The 18069-nt window shown below is 35.1% G+C and overlaps 1 protein-coding gene across 1 annotated transcript in view; it reads left to right on the top strand.

Annotated features, from left to right (window-relative positions):
* The window catches only part of LOC112052243 (hydrocephalus-inducing protein-like), a 58604-nt gene that overhangs the window by 12586 nt on the left and 27949 nt on the right, over positions 1-18069 (top strand). The window contains exons 23-52 of the mRNA XM_052891147.1: positions 44-253; positions 738-877; positions 961-1102; positions 1534-1751; positions 2005-2198; positions 3083-3223; positions 3419-3625; positions 3782-3960; positions 4491-4723; positions 4810-4971; positions 5058-5098; positions 5484-5555; positions 5623-5822; positions 5916-6176; positions 6262-6372; positions 6746-6869; positions 7128-7293; positions 7731-7862; positions 7983-8106; positions 8580-8748; positions 9565-9791; positions 10781-10980; positions 11603-11845; positions 12679-12861; positions 14403-14694; positions 15508-15756; positions 15888-16209; positions 16366-16502; positions 17068-17171; positions 17523-17692. Of these exons, the coding sequence (XP_052747107.1) occupies positions 44-253; positions 738-877; positions 961-1102; positions 1534-1751; positions 2005-2198; positions 3083-3223; positions 3419-3625; positions 3782-3960; positions 4491-4723; positions 4810-4971; positions 5058-5098; positions 5484-5555; positions 5623-5822; positions 5916-6176; positions 6262-6372; positions 6746-6869; positions 7128-7293; positions 7731-7862; positions 7983-8106; positions 8580-8748; positions 9565-9791; positions 10781-10980; positions 11603-11845; positions 12679-12861; positions 14403-14694; positions 15508-15756; positions 15888-16209; positions 16366-16502; positions 17068-17171; positions 17523-17692 (5353 nt within the window). The remainder of the gene's footprint in view (positions 1-43; positions 254-737; positions 878-960; positions 1103-1533; positions 1752-2004; positions 2199-3082; positions 3224-3418; positions 3626-3781; positions 3961-4490; positions 4724-4809; positions 4972-5057; positions 5099-5483; positions 5556-5622; positions 5823-5915; positions 6177-6261; positions 6373-6745; positions 6870-7127; positions 7294-7730; positions 7863-7982; positions 8107-8579; positions 8749-9564; positions 9792-10780; positions 10981-11602; positions 11846-12678; positions 12862-14402; positions 14695-15507; positions 15757-15887; positions 16210-16365; positions 16503-17067; positions 17172-17522; positions 17693-18069) is intronic.

Genomic DNA, 18069 nt, shown 5'->3' with positions numbered 1-18069 from the left:
AATGTGAGTTATTTCAAGGTTTTAACTAAACAAGCAATTTTAGATACAATGCTGTGTGGACATAATCAATTATGGGCCAGTTGCTACAAAATTGTACTTTGCAAGAGGAACTGATATTCCGGTTTGGTTGACGGTTAAGTTATGTGGTAAATTAAACTCAGGCGAAAGAGGTAAACTGGAAGCTACTTTTGCGCCAACCTCAAACGTTTTCACTGAATTAGAGCAGTACATAAAAACTTCCTTCAATATCGAGGTAAAGAAGCATATAATATTATGATTAATAATAAAAACTTTTAAATTACTTAAAGATGTTGTATAGTAAATATTAAATGAGTCATATATACTTAGACACATAGATCTTTACACCTTAGATCAGTTAAGCATAAAACTGATCTAATAAATTCTAAACTTTGAGAAAATAGATTGTGGTAGATAAAGTGAATGTCCAATACGTGTATACTCATATAGTTGGCGTCATTAATTTTGTAAATGTTCTTGAAAGAAAATCGTCATCAATCCATATTCGGCTCACTGCTGAGCTCGAGTCTCCTTTCAGAATGAGAGGGGTTAGGCCAATAGTCCACCACGCTGGCCCAATGCGGATTGGCAGACTTCACACACGCAGAGAATGAAGATAATTCTCTGGTATGCAGGTTTCCTCACGATGTTTTCCTTCACCGATAAAATGCAGAAATATTTGAAAGAAAATGCAGTAAACATATTCCGAATATTTTAAGGTTCCCTACGGAGTAGCGATTCCAATTCACATCAAAGCAATGTGTGCTGTGCCTTACTTGGTTTCAAATGTATCAAAGATTGATTTTGGTTCAGTCAGATGTGGGGATAAAATTGAAACTACAATATCTCTTAAGAACGTGTAAGTGTTGGTTAATAATAACTATTAATAGGTATAAGATATCTTGTATTGTTTATTATAATTGTTGTTTTTTTTGCTCATAGAGGAAAACCTCCATGCATTTGGTTTGTCAATTTGAAGCTCAAAACTATAGGGACAAATGCTTTGATGGTGCACGATAGTTCAGGAAAATATGATCCTGGTGATAGCGGATGGCTAACTGTATCATTTAAACCCACAACGGAGGTAAGGTGTAAAATATTACATTATTTTATGTGCCAACAAAATCTCCGCAAAAAGTGATCCAAATCTAGCTACTCCACTGAGAGCATACATGCACAATTTTGTATTTAATTCCATTATATATTTTTGTATATACAGTTTTGCCAGTACCTGAACACACAACTCGACGTATACAATATTTAGGTATGGTTGATGATAAAATTATTTTCGTTGTTTCCTATGCGACTCAAGTCAAACACAAAATTCATTTATTTCAATTAGGCTTTGTTTGCAAGCACTTTTGGAACGTCAAATTATGCTATAACAATAAGGTAAATCATTAAAATATTATCAAAATAACGAGGGTTCCAAAAGCGCCTTGATCTGAGTAAATCCCACAACAAGGTCAGCCGTATCTGGTATATTTTATCATGATTTTAATGTCTTTTCAACAGATACTGTACGAGGGATGCCTAGTGTTCAAATTCCATATGAATCCTAATAAGTTGATAGTTCCAGTGGTTGGACAAGGCATTGTACCTCAAGTGCACATAATTGGACCAAACGTCACTTTCCCACCAACATTGCCGTGGGATGAAACTTCTGAAATTTACTTTGGAATTACAAACCCTTGTCCTTTTCCAGTTGAACTTATAATAACGCATAGTGACAAGTAAACAGTATTATATAAATGTACTATGAATCTAATGAATCCATGTATATCAACTGTTCTTTTTAATGGTTTTGTTAGATAAGAAGAATATTATTTTGAAAATTTTCTAATAATACAAACGAACTAATTAACCCAGTTAAGTTACAGAAGTAGGGTTTATTAAATAAAATAAAAAGACCTTTATAAAAAATAAAATAAGATATCCTGTTAAAGAAATTTTAAATACTGGATACATAAACTTGATTGATTTCAGAAAATGGAAAGAGGAGGAGGAAATATATCAACTTCTGTACAAGTATTACAATAGTCCTGAAGAAATGTTAGTGCCTGCCATAAAGCCCGGTGCTGGGATGCCAGCCGAGATTGTTACTTTTTGCGAAAATTTCAAGGAGAGAGTTAGAAAGTATGAAAGTGAAACTGATATTAAATACACCGATATAGTCTACAGTGAATCTATACTAATATTATAAAGCTGAAGAATTTGTTTGTTCGTTTGATTGAACGCGCTAATCTCAGGAACCACTGGTCCGATTTGAAAAATTGTTTCACTGTTAGATAGCCCATTTCTCGAGGAAGGCTATATATATATTATCTCGGTATTCCTACGGAAACGGGAACTACGCGAGTGAAATCGCGCGGCGTCAGCTAGTAAAAATAAAGTTTAAAATTATAACCCGGCTAATTAAGAAAAATAAAGTTTAAAAACAAACATTGTTATATTTTTTAGATGTCAGATAGAAGAGGAAATTCTCGCACAAAAGGCTTCCCACCCGCGGAGTGCAGCGGCAGCTTCCAAGTATTGTTTTCTATAATATCCTATTGTTTTATAGTAAAATCATCATCTATTATTAAAATATTTAATTGCATATTGTAGGAAAGCAAAGAGTCCTAAAAATGCTTCAAAACTAGCACCAGCAAAGGATTATTCGTCAAAATTGATCCGTCGCACCGAGGCTGAAATAGTAGCAGGTTTAGTAAATTTACTAGTACCTAGGTACACAAGTTTTTCAAGTATATTATAGTAAGCTAAAATAATAATGTACCTATAGTCCATATACCGTAAACGCAGCGAAGGACGATTTTGAATGTTTAGAGGTTCTGGTCGAACCATAGAACTTACCGAGATAAAGGCTCTTAACTGATTAATATTCCGGGTAGATATATTCTCTGGGCTCAATTTCACTATTTCCTCCCTCTTATTACTAGACAGTGCGTCCTATTATTGTAAGCTTTTATTTAACTTACCCTATAACAAATTGTTTGAATGTTGAAGTTTTGTATGGTTGTGAAGTTCATGTGTATTTTTAAATAACTTATTAAGACAATTTCAGATGTTATAAATGAAATGAAATCAGCTGCAATTAACCCATTGGAAGAATGTCTTCATAGGATAAATACTACATCGAATTTGACAGACACGGACAAACCTTCGAAAGGGATAATCATTCTAGTACATGGATCTCCGTGCGAAGGTCATTATGGGACTTTAATAAAAAATACGTTTTTATTAAGATGTGCGAAGTTGAAGGTACTTTGGTTAGTTAGATATTTTGCGAACACTTAGGAGAGTTCATTAAAAATTATAAAATTCTCTTGTCCTTGTACCAAAATTAAGGAGCAGTTAAATTGTAAAAAAATATGGATATAATAATTTTGCCTGATTTCAGAAATGCAGTGCCAGGAAATGGCTTACTCGCTTGGAAAAGGTCTAAATTTACCGACTGTCAATATAGATTCTTGTATCGTAGACGCTTTATGTGTCTGTGATTGTGCCGCTAAATCTATAATGATCAGCGCTATAGACGAACTGTATGAAACAGCATTAAGAAATTCTAAAAAAGATGACGAATATAATGGCGAGGACGATTTTGACGGTGCGATTATACTTTCGTTTTCCTTTTATTTGCCCGCCAACTTGTTATTCTAGAGGATGTTATAGATATACGAAACTGTGATTATTAAAATTAGTTATAAATATTTAATGTGTAATAATTAGCAGCATTTGATAATTAAAAGATGATTTTTTACAGATGATTTTGATGAAATGGATACTATTGATGTTATATTTAAAAAACTAAAATATTTAGCAATCCATAAGAACGCAAGTACACCTCATACTAAAGTAAACGTCAAAAAAAAGAAGAAATCTACTACAACCCTTGGTTCGAGCACTCAAGCAGCAGTTGGTTCAACTACAATGTTTCATATGGTAGTACAATGGTTTATTTATATTCATAGATAAGAAATAAAATGTCACAAACATACACACTTGTGTATTTATAATATTAATAAAAATGGACTAACCACATCATCCATTATACGTTACACTTTACGATATAACATAAGAAATAAATGTTCCCATACAAGTTGATACAACGAGTACCTACTTCATATTCTACACATATAATTATAAGAATCCTTACTAATATTATAAAAGTGAAAACAAGTAAGTCTCGTCTGTCTGTTATGGTGTCACGCTTAACCCCTGAACCGATTTGGATGTTTGGTATCTACTGGACCTTGAAGTAGAACATGGACTATTTTTTATTTCGAAAAATCCATGGCAACCGCGAGATTTGTAAAAATCTTCGCAAAACGTCCGCTAGTTATTTATATTGATAGTAAGTAACTATTAGATTTTTAGCAAGTTTACTAATCTAAATAAAAACTTCTTCGTTAAATGGTTCACTATCTATAGTTCGAGTAACATTAATTTAAGCTGCATATTAAAATTCCCAGGATTTAATACTAGAACTTTTGACTGAATATTTCAAGTTGCCTAAATTCGAGAAAGGCTTTATATTAGACACATTGACCAGTTTAGTTATTACAACCCCTCCACTGGTTCTCACAACGGTTATAAAAAGCAAACTTACAATAAGAAATATTCATCTTTTGCTATGCCATTCGGATTTTAATAAATGGGCTCGGGCTTATGAAGAACTTCAACGCGAAGCAGATTTAGTTGATGAGTAAGTATTTAAAAATTACAATTTCTTGAATTTAATATTCAGTTCGTTTCATATAAAATAAGTCAATTTGGAACATTAATTCAAAGGACTGTCAACAAAGTTTATGATGAAGTGGAAATTAAAAATATTGTTAAATTAATAAAGAATATGGAAAGCGAAGAATACGAAAATCTTAGCTCAGATTTAAAAGCAATATACGTTACATATGGTTTAGAAGAGAGGCGTCGAAAGCATTACGAAAAAGTCGGGTAAAGTGTATTTTCTATGTCGTGTATTAGTGAATTTATTTTGATTCTGCCACTATTGTTTAAATGAAAAACTTTTTCTTTTACAGTTTCCTGCACGAAACTATGTCAAAAGATAAAACTTTCAAAGGTATTGCTGTGCTTTCTCATTATAAGCGACTAAAGATAATATATTGGTTGCCGGTAGCTTATTCTTGCATAACTGTGAAGTTGAATAAGTCAAAACGAAGCTTGACGAGGTCCGCTAGTATTGACAAATTTACATTTTATAAGATATCATCGTCATCAGACATCATGCATCCACTGCTGGAGATTAGCCTCATTCAATGACCAGCCCACTGCCACTTGAGAGCTATGTTCATGTACTTTCGGTCGTTGGCAAATCACTTGTCACACTTGACACTGGTCAAAGACTTTTGTTTTTAATTAAACATTGTGGTATAGGCGATGAGAAGACTCGGCAAAGTTTACCTAAGTCTTTATGAAATTTATATTCGTTTTATTTGTCTTTACAGATACCGTGTACAGTAAATCCATTATAACTGTAAATGAATCCAAAAAGAAAATAAAGAAAGATGATTTGAAAGGCAAGTAAAAGCTTCTTCCTTAGATTTTGAAATTTTCGTAATATTATTGTATTTTTTCATATTGCAGGAAAACAGGCTAGTGAATATGTATTGATGAATACAAAATATACTGACTACTTGAAGAATACATACGAGAAACTTCTGAATATTGCTAATAATTGGATAATAGAAGATGGCGATGTGGGTAGTCCTCTATATGATTTCACAGGACAAGTAGTTAATTTAATCCAAAAGAAGTCTAAAAAGAAGTCTGATCTGCAAATACAGGTAATTAAAAATATGAAACTTAGGACGAGTAAGCGAACAAATCCGATGAAATAAAATATATTGAAGTAATGCTTGTTTTTATTTGTTTTACAGGGCTCTGAAGAAAACTTTTCACAAAGAGGATTTCCATTGACAATTATTAATTGTCCATGTCTTCTATATAAAGATGCGCTATTGAATATGTTTAAAAATGTTTGTCAAAGTTTTGTTAGGCAAGTTGTGATTGACGAAGATAGGTGTGATATTCTCAAAACTTCTGTCAGCAGAAAAGTTTATACTGTACTACTGCCCAGAACGTTTCCAACAATAAATCATGAAGAACCTTTAGAGTGGTGTTATTTAGACGAACCGCTGGTAATTATAAATATAGATTTCGATGGATTGATCATTGATATAAATTTTACTATTGCTATCAATATTCATTAACCAATTATTACAGATCAAAAAATGCGAGTGTAATCAACTGAACGATTTAAATTTGTTAGATGACACAAATCAAGATAACGTGTTAAATATTTTGTCGAAATGGCATTGTACATGTGGTAAAAAGGTAAATGGCTCCATATTGAATTTTTTACAAATTCTGCTACTTTTTAAAACAGCTGACAGATTCATTTTTAAACAATTTAGGCAATAACTATGAATATATCACACAAAATTACCCCGTAACTTCAGCAAAGCTATACTAATTTTTAATTTGTAATAGTAATGTGTAAAGATTACAGATTGATTGTTGTGTTTTAAATGACAAACCAATGACAATTACTTATGCTTCACTATTCTTATTGACTTGCTTAATAATTCTACAATTATTTTGATGTTGCATGTTTTAAGAATTTTAACCATATTGGCTTGCTCATATACATAGTTGCTTATGACTTTGAATTTCGTCTTAACTAATCCCAATGAAACAAATATTCCAGTTGGCTTCTTCACAAACCTCAACTTCTGAAATTCCATCAAGTTCAATGGAAAGAACAACCACAGAAACAAGTGAAGCCAATGCGAATTGCCCTTTGCCTTTGCGCGCTGTACAACCACTATTAGGTATTAAATTCTGTCTTAAGTTAATTACTTGTATAGGTATTTATGTAGAACATTACATGCCAAGGTATGACATAAAAAAAGTGAGGCATCAATTCTAATAATGATAATCTTCGGTCTTTATCATTATTTATTTATTCTAATTCTAATGAAGATTCATCTTGCCGATGAGATTGTAATTAAATAATAGATATAATACGTGTTGTAATATACGTAATACGCTACGTGTTTGATTTAAAATATTTTTTTGTTACATTTCAGAATACAGTGGTCGCATAATTCTTCACCCAGGGGATTTGGTTCGATTTAAATATGCTTTTAGTCCTCAATATGAAGGGAATTTCAACATCAAAAGGTTCGTTGAAGTTAGTGGATGGCCCGATTCACGAGCTGAAATTATTGTCACTGGAATATGTGATATACCCAGGTATACAAACAATAATAATCAATACATAAAAATTAAAGTGTCTGTCTGTGATTTAAATTCAATAACTGTGTCTTTTATAGCTATGTACACGATACTAAAGCATAATCAAGATTACTGATTGTTTGCTGTGTTTTAAATACAAACCAATGTCAATTAATTCTTAATCTAATAATTAATTAACAATAATCAACTGTTTTTAAAATTTTTGTCTTGTCTTCTTGTTTATTCGGACAATCTATGGCAGCTAAACTGATTTTAATAGGACTTTCACTGGAAAATAGAGGAGTTTATTGAGCGACATTAAGGCTACTTATTATCCCAATAAAATACATGGTTCCGGGATTTTTAAAAACAGAATTTTATTTGTACGAAGCTGCCAGTAGTTTAATTTTTTTTTTAAATAATAGCCTTGTTATATTTGCATAAATTAATTCAAGGTTAGATTGTCGGCCTAAAAAAATGTTTGAAAACTTTGCCAGAAGGACAGTGAAGGATACAGTCTACAAAGTTACCTATTTAGATGATCAGAAGCTTTTTGAATTTGGTCCTATATTTATAGGACCTCAAAGGTATTTAATATTTATTTACTTGTTAAAAGCACGTTCCTGGAGGCTTTTAATTTTTGAGCAATATATTTCATATACATATACATTAAATACATTCACAATAAAGGATTTTTTTTATATAAGGATATATGAAGAAACTTACACAATCGATTTAAGAAATGCGTCCTTAATAACGACAGATATTGTGATTGAGTTTTTAGAAGACACGACGATTTTTGAAATAGACAAAACATTTGTAAGACTAGAGGTGAGATTTTATTAAATTTAGTTTTAATATTATTGGCCTTAGAAAGTACTATTATGGTTTTTATATTCCTCTTATTAATGAAAACGAAATTTTGTTATACTTCTGCATAAAGGATAAAAGTGTCTGTGACTGCAAAATTAAGCTTATTTTAATTTGTATCTGTCAGTCTGTGAGTGTTTGTCCAAGCTTCTTTCTTTGGACAGGCTGAATCGATTTTGATGGGATCTAACTGGAATAGAGGAGGTTACTGAAAAACATATAGGGTACTTTATATCCCGGTAAAAAGTGTTTTAATCAATTTTATTAATTTTAATCAATAATTTTTTAATCAACGGTTCCCACGGTATTTGTGAAAAACATAATAAAAGATCACTGATGAATGGTAAACTATTACGTTTCGTGAATAAATAATTTAGGGATTTACGTAGATATAGTACCTAACTAAATATTTTTCTTAACGTTTGCATTTATAGCCCGGATGTAGAGGAAAGATATCTATATCAGCAGCACCCACAGAAGTTGGTGTATTTATGTGTAATGTATTGTTCTGCGTTAAAGACAATCCTGAGATAGTGACAGTCACCATAGCGTGCAGTGGAGTTGTCCCGATAGTGGAGATACTGCCTTTAACAAAAACAATTGGTAAAGATATATTACACATCTGGATTAAATAAACCTATATTTTGAGTAAGGACCCAGTATAGAACGACCAGTCATAGCCAGGTGGTTAATGGATGAAAAATATTTTATGTCAAATTTTATGTATCTATCCTTATAATAAAACTGTAACAGGTCTAATAGGCTAGCTGACACTTTTTTTTAAATGGTCTTAAATTGTTCATTATCGCTCTCTTAGATTGAAAATAAATTACCATATTTTTTGAGACATGGATCTATAAAAAATTCAATTTTAAATTTTTTTTTTCACAATATGAGCCAAAACGCTATCGGCCATGTCATGACGTCACGTAAACCCGTAAACACTAACTAACCGTTTATTAGCAAGATTGAGAGAAGCAAAAATTGGAAATGCCTTAATTTGACTTTCATTCCTCTAGTGACATCAAGTAAAGTCAGCCATTGACGGTCAATTATTCTCACATTTCTGCAGCGCAAACGGCAGCGAAGACGTTTCATATGTCGAGCCGTCATGCACGCAGTGACCAATACACAATCAGTTATAGTCGTGGGTGCTGCAAAAACGTGAGAATATTTGATCGTCAATGGCGTGCATGACATTGTGACGCCACAAAATTGACGACAGCATTTTTGACAATTGGAAACATTTTACAAATACGTAATTTTTAAATTAAGTTTTATAAGAATTAAAAATTTCATAGGATTTTGTCCTGTTCCTTTGACATAGTCTATATTCAACTTCAAAAATCGAAGTTATACTATGTATTTTGGGTACTGTTACAGTTTTACATTTTTAAAGATATGTATTTAAAATTTAAGAATACGGGAAACATTTGCTGTATCGCAGAGAGGATGATAGATTTATAGTTAAGAACGATTCAATTCTGCCCATCTTGTATAAAATTCGCAACGCAGAGGAATTTGTGGAGGATTTTATAATATCTAAAACGACTTCTATAGTACCTCGACACGACAATGAAGTAGTGCCCGTATCGTACATAGCAATTGGCGTGGGTGTCATACAAAACAAACCAATGATTTTGGATGTAAGTGGATTCATTTATATTTTATTTCAATAATTTCTTGGTAATCTATACTATCTATACTTCTATACTAATATTATAAAGAGGAAAACTTCGTTTGTATGTTTGTTTGTTTGTTTGATTGTAATGAATAGGCTCAAAAACTACTGGACCGATTTTAAAAATTTTTTCACTATTCGAAAGCTACATTATCCACAAGTAACATGGGCTAAATTTTATTTTGGAAATAAATAGGGTAAGATATTTGGGTTTTTCGGACACAAGGTGTAAAAAATCAACCAGAAAAGTATGGTAGGAGTAGGTAGGAGTAGGGTAGGGGTAGGGGTAGGCTAGGGGTAGGCTAGCGGTAGGGTAGGGGTAGGATAGGGGTAGTTGAAAGTTTACATCGAGTTTCACGGGGACGAAGTCGCGGGCGTCGGCTAGTTTTATACATAAAAACACTAATAAAAACTGGCTTAGTGCGTGTTGGGCCACGCGTAGTGTAGGGTTCCGTAGATTCAATTAGCACTTTTAACCCTTACTTAATGCACAAAAATGCAGATCCCACACCATGGGATAGACACTAAAAACAATCATCCTTAGTTTGCATGTAGAGAAGGAATCCAAAAATAGTTTTTTTCAAATATTCTTTTACCACTTTATAGACGTAATTAATATACATATAAACACATGCCAAATTTTAGAGTTATCTTCGTTGTTATCAACCCATATTCGGCTCACTGCTGAGCTCGAGTCTCCTCTCAGAATGAGTTGAGTTATCTAATTGATTGAAAATTGAATTTGTACTTATGTGCTCCGTAAGTTTTTTAAGTTGGTGGACTATACAAGTCTGGTCTTTTAGTTGTTATTAAAAAACTGCCCTGAGAAATGTTGCCCTATTTATAAGCGATGGTTTTTCCACTTCATCATCTTGTTCCGTTAATTATAAATACTAGGATTTATGTATTTACGTTACATATAAAATAGTCCATGTACTTCTTAACTATCTCCAGATATATGATGCGGAAGGTCGTGGTGGACCAATGATCACTGACACCCTGCTTTTGTCTGCGGAATGCTATGATGTTATGGTGGAATGCGCCTATGAAATACCCTCGGAGAATTATCTCAACTATGGCAACGTCAAAGTTAATTCTACCGTTGTTCGAGAAATGTACATGCTCAATAGAGGAAGATATAACGTTTTTTACAAGTTAGTCACTCTACTATTAGGTATTATCAGCCAATAGGGTGAATCCATTGTATAAATCTATACTAATCTATACTAATATTATAAAGCTGAAGAGTTTGTTTGTTTGAACGCGCTTATCTCAGGAACTACTGGTCCGATTTGAAAAATTCTTTCAGTGTTAGATAGTCCATTTATTGAGGAAGGCTATAGGCTATATATTATCCCCGTATTACTACGGGAGCGGGAACCACCCGGGTGAAATCGCGCGGCGTCAGCTAGTTTATTATATTACGGGAATAAGGATTTAGTGTCTTGCTTTATTAAGATTGTACATGTACAGAGCCTTGTGTTTGTATTTTTTAGATTATGTAAAAAGACTAACAATCACTATGGACCAAGTAAATAAATAAATTCCCCAGAGCTCCAAAAAGTCAAAACCATCATAATGTCGGTTACTTTCGTTCTTTGGCCAATCACTTCATTTTATCCCTGAAAGAGACAACAAGAAAATCTCTTTCCATAGCACTCTGAGTTACTTGGAGTTTACTTCACCACAACAAAATAACTTTTCCCAACTTGAAATAAATTAAATTAGACTTTACGACCGAATGTCAATCACACTAAAATACTACTTTCTTTTAAGGCTGAAGAAGGTGAAAAGCTTTCCTGAGCCGTCGTTACTGAAATCGTTTTCGGCAGTACCAGAATGTGGGGTCATACCGCCCTCTACAAAGCTGATCACCACAGAATTCGAATGCACTCCTACCACCTCCATGAATTTGTTGAACGTGCCCGCCTACATTTGCTCCCTGTTGGATGGCAGCAAAAACCAAATAGTCGTTGCTAAGTTTCCAGTCTGTGTCACCATTGCATCGTTTTACAATACGTTAGTATCCTACTAATATTATAATGTAAAAGTTTGTATGGATGTTTGTTTGGATGTTTGTTTGTTACTTTTTAACGAAGTGATTTGACTGACATTTGGAATGGAAATAGATTTTACTCTGGATTAACACATATGCTAATTTTCATCCCGGAAAAATCCATGGTTCCCGATGGATTACGAAAAACTAAATTTCATGCGGACGAAGTCGCAAGCGTTCGCTAGTATTTTATAACTCGTGCGCACTATCTTGACACCTGGCTACCAAACACAACCAAAGAAACACAGTACAAACATCATTCGAGCCAGGTGTCAAGTTAAGCCTCACGAGCTGTATTTTATTCAATGACAAGCTAGCTCTTGTATTCGTTCTCACCTGATGTTATGTGACGATGCAAGCTAAGATGGAAGCGGACTTGAGGTACTAGTTTATTTTACCCATACCGTTGACGATTTCTACGCGGCATCGTGCCGGAACGCCAAATCGCTTGGCGGTAACCATCCACGGTGGAAGCCTACCTAAAATAAAATCCTAAACTAACTCGAGTTGGGATCGAACTCATGACCTTCTCTGTTGAGATCCACGCCAGAGAGGTCGTCGAATCATATTTTTTTCCTAACGTCAGCCACTGACGTTCAAGGAAGCTCACATGCCTGCAGCGCTAACGCTTGACAGCCGATGAAATTGATCGTGTGTTGGGCGCGATCGGCATGATATCATGCACATCGTAAGCGCATAAGCGCGTAAGGAATGTGAGCTTACTTGATCGTCAGTTGCTGACATAGTTGCTATTATAATGCTTTTTTAGCATAAAAAGTTAAAATTTAAATTTCAGCTTCACCTTATTTCCTCTCGGAGAGCTTAATTTCAATATAATTGCGGTCGGCAGTTCGGTAACAAGAGAAGTGATACTAAATAACACAAGCAAATGTCCTTTTACTTTTACAATAGTATTACCCAAAAAATATCAGATTGACCCCGATGATCCACAACCGCAAGTTAAACTTAGAGACAATAAGTAAGTTTTGTTTTTATTTCTGTTTATACAGGTCTACTAGCAAACTTCCTCGGTTTGACCTACGTAGTAAATTATATAATGATTTATTTATTTTGCTATCATCCGCGAAAATTCGGCGAACCCATGCGACAACGTCACCCAGGTCCGACAAAATACTCACTACGTACTTGCAATTGCAATTGCACGTTGTAGAGTCAACATCTCCTGAGGATGCTCCGGTTTCGGGGTGAAACGTACGTAGAGAGTATTTTGTCGGACCTGGGTGACGTTGTCGCATGGGTTCGCCGAATTTTCGCGGATGATAGCAAAATAAATAAATCATTATATAATCATGATGAACTTCCGCAAAGTAACGCCTGCTTCTATCCAATACGTAGTAAATTAAAAAAAAACCTACCTGTCAAATTTCATGTTACTACGTCAAACGGTTTTTTTGCTTTTGTTTGTTTCTTAGTGTAGTTAATGATTCTCAGTGTATACCTCACACGGCTCGAGCATGTAACGCACCGTGAAAAATGTCCATGCAAGAGGCCTATGTCCACCAGTGGACGTCCATCGGCTGATAATGATGATCACGAATATCACGGGCACGCGGGTGAAACCGTGAGGCGTCGGCTAGTAAAATCCTTCCTACTAATATTATAAACGCGAAAGTTTGTATGGATGTTTGGATGTATGTTTGGATGTTTGTTACTCTATAACGCCGCTACTACTGAAGCGATTTAGCTGAAATTTTGAATGAAAATAGGTTTTACTCTGGATTAACACGTAGGCTACTTTTTATCCCGAAAAAATCCATGGTTTCCCAAGATTTGCGAAAATTGATGATTTTGATGATATGAATGTTTGTTACTCTTTCACGCCTCACCTACTGAACCGAATTAGCTGGAATTTGGTATTAAGATACTATAGCCTGGATTAACACATAGACAAAGACGTATCGACAAGCAATTTAGCGTTCCGGTATGATGCCGTGTAGAAACCGAAAGGGGTGTGGATTTTCATCCTCCTCCTAACAAGTTAGCCCGCTTCCATCTTAGACTGCATCATCACTTACCATCAGGTGAGATTGTAGTCAAAGGCTAACTTGTAAAGAATAAAAAAAAAATCCCGGAAAAATCTATGGTTTTGTGAAAAACTAAATTCCACGCGGACGAAGTCGCGGGCGTCCGCTAGTATAAATATAATACATTAATAATAAAAATGAATTGCTGTTCATTAGTCTCGCTAAAACTTGAGAACGGCTGAACGGATTTATTTTATCTTGGTCTTAAAATGTTCGTGGAGGTACAGGGAAGGTTTAAAAGGTGAGAAAAATAAGAATAATGCCGGGAAAACCATAAAAACGACCCTTTTTTATTTCCCATACAAACGCTTAAAAGTCAAGGGTACGGGTAAGGTAGGGGTAGGGCAGGGGTAAGGTAGGGGTAGGGTAGGGCAGGGGTAGAGTAGTGTAGAGTAGGGATAGGGATGAAGTGCACGTAAGATAAGCGAAGCTTGACCGGGTCCGCTAGTACATTAATAATGATTGTTGTCCACAGATTAAAGAACACTCCCCTGAGGTGTGGTAACTTTCTAATTATGAATGACGACAATTTGCTAGCCCCCGGAACGAGTAGAACGCTTAACATGCAGTTCACAGCGACGGCTGCTACAACGTTCGAGGAGACAATTAACTTCATCATAAGCGACACTTGTCCCGCCGAAGCTCAAGGGGTCCCCCTCAAGTTGGTTGGAACAGGAGCCATGCCTACACTGGACTTTTGGAATATTGAAAACACGTTCCGTGAACATGTTATTGTTAAAAATTTGTCGGATTATAAAGAACCTGAGGTATTTAAAGATTCTTAAATTGTGTTTTCTTTTTTTTTTATTCTTTACAACTTAGCCCTTGACTACAATCTCACCTGATGGTAAGTGATGATGCAGTCTAAGATGGAAGCGGGCTAATTTGTTAGGAGGAGGATGAGAATCTACACCCCTTTTGGTTTCTACACGACATCGTACCGGAACGCTAAATCGCTTGGCGGTACGTCTTTGTCGATAGGTTGGTTACTAACCGCGACCGAAGCCTCAAAATCTCAATTAGCCCTGCCGGGGATCGAACCCAGGGCCTCCGTTTTGTAAATCCACAGCGTATACCACCGCCACGGATACCGTCGAATTGTTGTTGTGTTAGTCTACGCGTTAATAACAGATATATCCATTTTTTATGTCATCTAGTAAAGCTTATACCTACCAGTAACAGGCAACTAAGTATACCAATAATCCATTCGGTAGGGTTCTGTAAAAAAATTACTTCCAGGGCGTAGGTTCGAATCCGATCCGGGACATGCCTTAAACTTTTCATGTGCATTTTAAGAAATTAAATATCACGTGTCTCAAACGGTGAAGGAAAAACATCGTGAGGAAAACTGCATAACTGAGCCTTCACCGTTTGAGATACGTGATATTTAATATTTTAAAATGCATATATACTTAAATGAAAAGTTGGAGGTGCATGCCCCGGATCGGATTGGAACCTACGCCCTCTAAATCGAAAGCAGAGGTCATATCCACTATCAATCTATCTATATAGATAGGCTATCACGGCTCGTAGTACTCGTAGGTATAGTAATTTATAATTTACTTCTAATAACGTTGCAGACATCTGCCCATTGTGTATTCGCTGAAGACTCAGTAGCGCTTCATTTCTTTTCTGTGACTATTAACTCGAAGTTTGTGGCTGTTATCGATCTCTATAACAGTGGTTTGGTTGCCTGTGCCTTGACAATGAAATTGCATTACCAGGCCAATTCAAATCAAGACATATATTCGCTTGACAAATACGAAACTCACATAGAACCTCTGTTGCACAAGAATCTTGGAATCATATTTACTCCAAAAACTCTTCAGGTGAGGTAATATCTGCCCTGGCAACCATAAGTTTTACCTTACTTAATTACTTTACTTACTTACCTTTACCATGTTAAATTCATGGCGTTAGTAAATTTGCTCCTGTTCACGAAATATTATTTTTGTTTTAGGAGTACCGAGCTGTTCTAGAAATACGTTTAAAATTACTCCAAAATCAAGAGCAATCTTTTAAAATATGCTTGATTGGAGAAGGTGTTATACCTAGAATTACATTAATTGCACCAACTTTGACACATCAGCGAATGGGCGTACTACATTTTCCTGTAACTTGTTTAGGTTCTATAAGTGTTAAGAAAATACGTTTAAAAAATGTGAGTTCTGTAGAGGCTACTGTTACAGCGAAAGTTCTCGTAACTGAGAATGAAGAAAGGCCAGTGTTCTGGGTAACTTCTGCCCCTGATAATGATCAAGCAATTGTAAACAACAAGAAAGGTACGAAAACAAGTTTAGCTACTGATGTTGATAGCCATAACCATATTTATGACAAGATCAATTTCTGTTAACTATAATATCAGTAAATAAGTTATTTGCTTAAAACATGAATAATTATTCAAACATGCCCAAACTAATTATAAGCGCAATTTACAGCCTACAGAACTACGAAGATTACAGTGAAACCCGGTGAAATAGACACGATATATGTAAACTATAACCCCATAAGAAGAGGTCGAACGTCGTGTGACATAAAGTTGACGATATCCAAAAATCCTTATGAGCAATTTGCGGTAACTTACATAGACCTCATTTGCATGAGAGTTAACCCCCTGCGGCGTCACTGAGAGGTTTGGGCGAGCGTAGAAGCATCGCCAGATGAGACCCGTAGGCTGAAAGATAGACAGAGGGAGGGGACGACACTCTAACAGCGTCTCTAGATCATAGAGGATCGTTTTTGGGCCGCCTCTGATTGCATTAGAATATAAGTTTGGAGTGTAATTACAAGCCTCAACCACTAGTTGGTTGGGATGCGTAGTAGTTCTGTTGAAATAGCTTCGAGAGAGCTGTTTGTTGTAATGGGCAATGTTTGTTATGGGTTAGCATATATATGGAGGTCGTTGTTACGTACAAACCACGGCGCGCCCGTAACGCGCCAAGAATGATTTAAAAGCGTTCGTATGAATAATCAAACTAAAAACGCTATAAAAGCACCAACGCTTGATATTAACGCAGCGTATTTTTAATTTTCGTGCGAATGAGGCCTTAAATTTGACTTTCTGTAATTAAATTAAAAAATAATGTTTAATTATAAGTGTGAAACAGTAATAGTTGAAATGACGAAATTAAAATTTTTAGGTTTTATGCGAGGCCGAGGCGTTTATGGAAGATGTTATCCTAATGGGATTGGAGATGCTATCTATGGATACAGATGTCGAAAGCTTTAAGAAGTCTGCAGATGGGTAAATTTAATTCAATATTATCAAATTGGTAGAGAGGTAGCTTAGAACCAGGAGGCGGACATAGGACATAGAGTAGGGATAGGTTTTCACGCGGACGAAATCGCGGGCGTCCGCTAGTCTATCTATATTTATAATAAAACTGTAACAGGTCAAATTCTGTACATTGAAGATATTTTGAAAATTATAGTTGGAGGGCATTATAAAGCCAAAAAATATTTTTTTTATGTTTTGTCTGTCTGTCTGTCCATATTTTATGTTGACCGGACATCATGCTAATGCTTCTAATTGATTTTAAATGAAATCTATTTAGAATTTATATGAATTCTATTTAGACACATTTTTTGCATTAAGGACAATATCTACGATTTCGACTGCTGACAGTAGAAAAAAAAGTAAAAGCGCTGTGGATAAAACTAAGATTAAGCAGACAGAAGGGAAAAAAAGTAAAAGAACTTCTCAAGCATCTTTCAAACTTAGCGACACTGGTCAACATTCTGTTTTGAAATATTTGTTAAATTTTGGTAAGATTTTATCTTCTTCTTTATAATTATCTATCTGTTCTATAACCTATAACCTTCTATAAATCTAAATGTTGTCGCGATTTTTAATACCGTTTACCTAGGTCCATCACACAGATGTGCCAATGGTCTGCTGAATTGCACTAAAGTGGCAATGGGCGGGGCACGACCCCGCACTAGAAAGCGCAGTGTTGGTCGACCCCTCACCAGGTGGCCTGACGACATCAAGCAAGTCGCAGGGATTCGCTGGATGCAGGCGGCTCAGGATGGTGATGTTTGGAAGTCCCTATAAAAGGCCTATGTCCAGTAGTGGACGTCCATCGGCTGATATAATGATGATGATGATGATGATGATGATGATGATGATGATGATGATGATG

The sequence above is a fragment of the Bicyclus anynana genome, chromosome 3 (genome assembly GCF_947172395.1).
Source record: "Bicyclus anynana chromosome 3, ilBicAnyn1.1, whole genome shotgun sequence".
Lineage (NCBI taxonomy): Eukaryota > Metazoa > Arthropoda > Insecta > Lepidoptera > Nymphalidae > Bicyclus > Bicyclus anynana.
The sequence above is the reverse complement of the archived record's forward strand: the minus strand, read 5'-3'. Positions and strand labels throughout refer to the sequence as shown.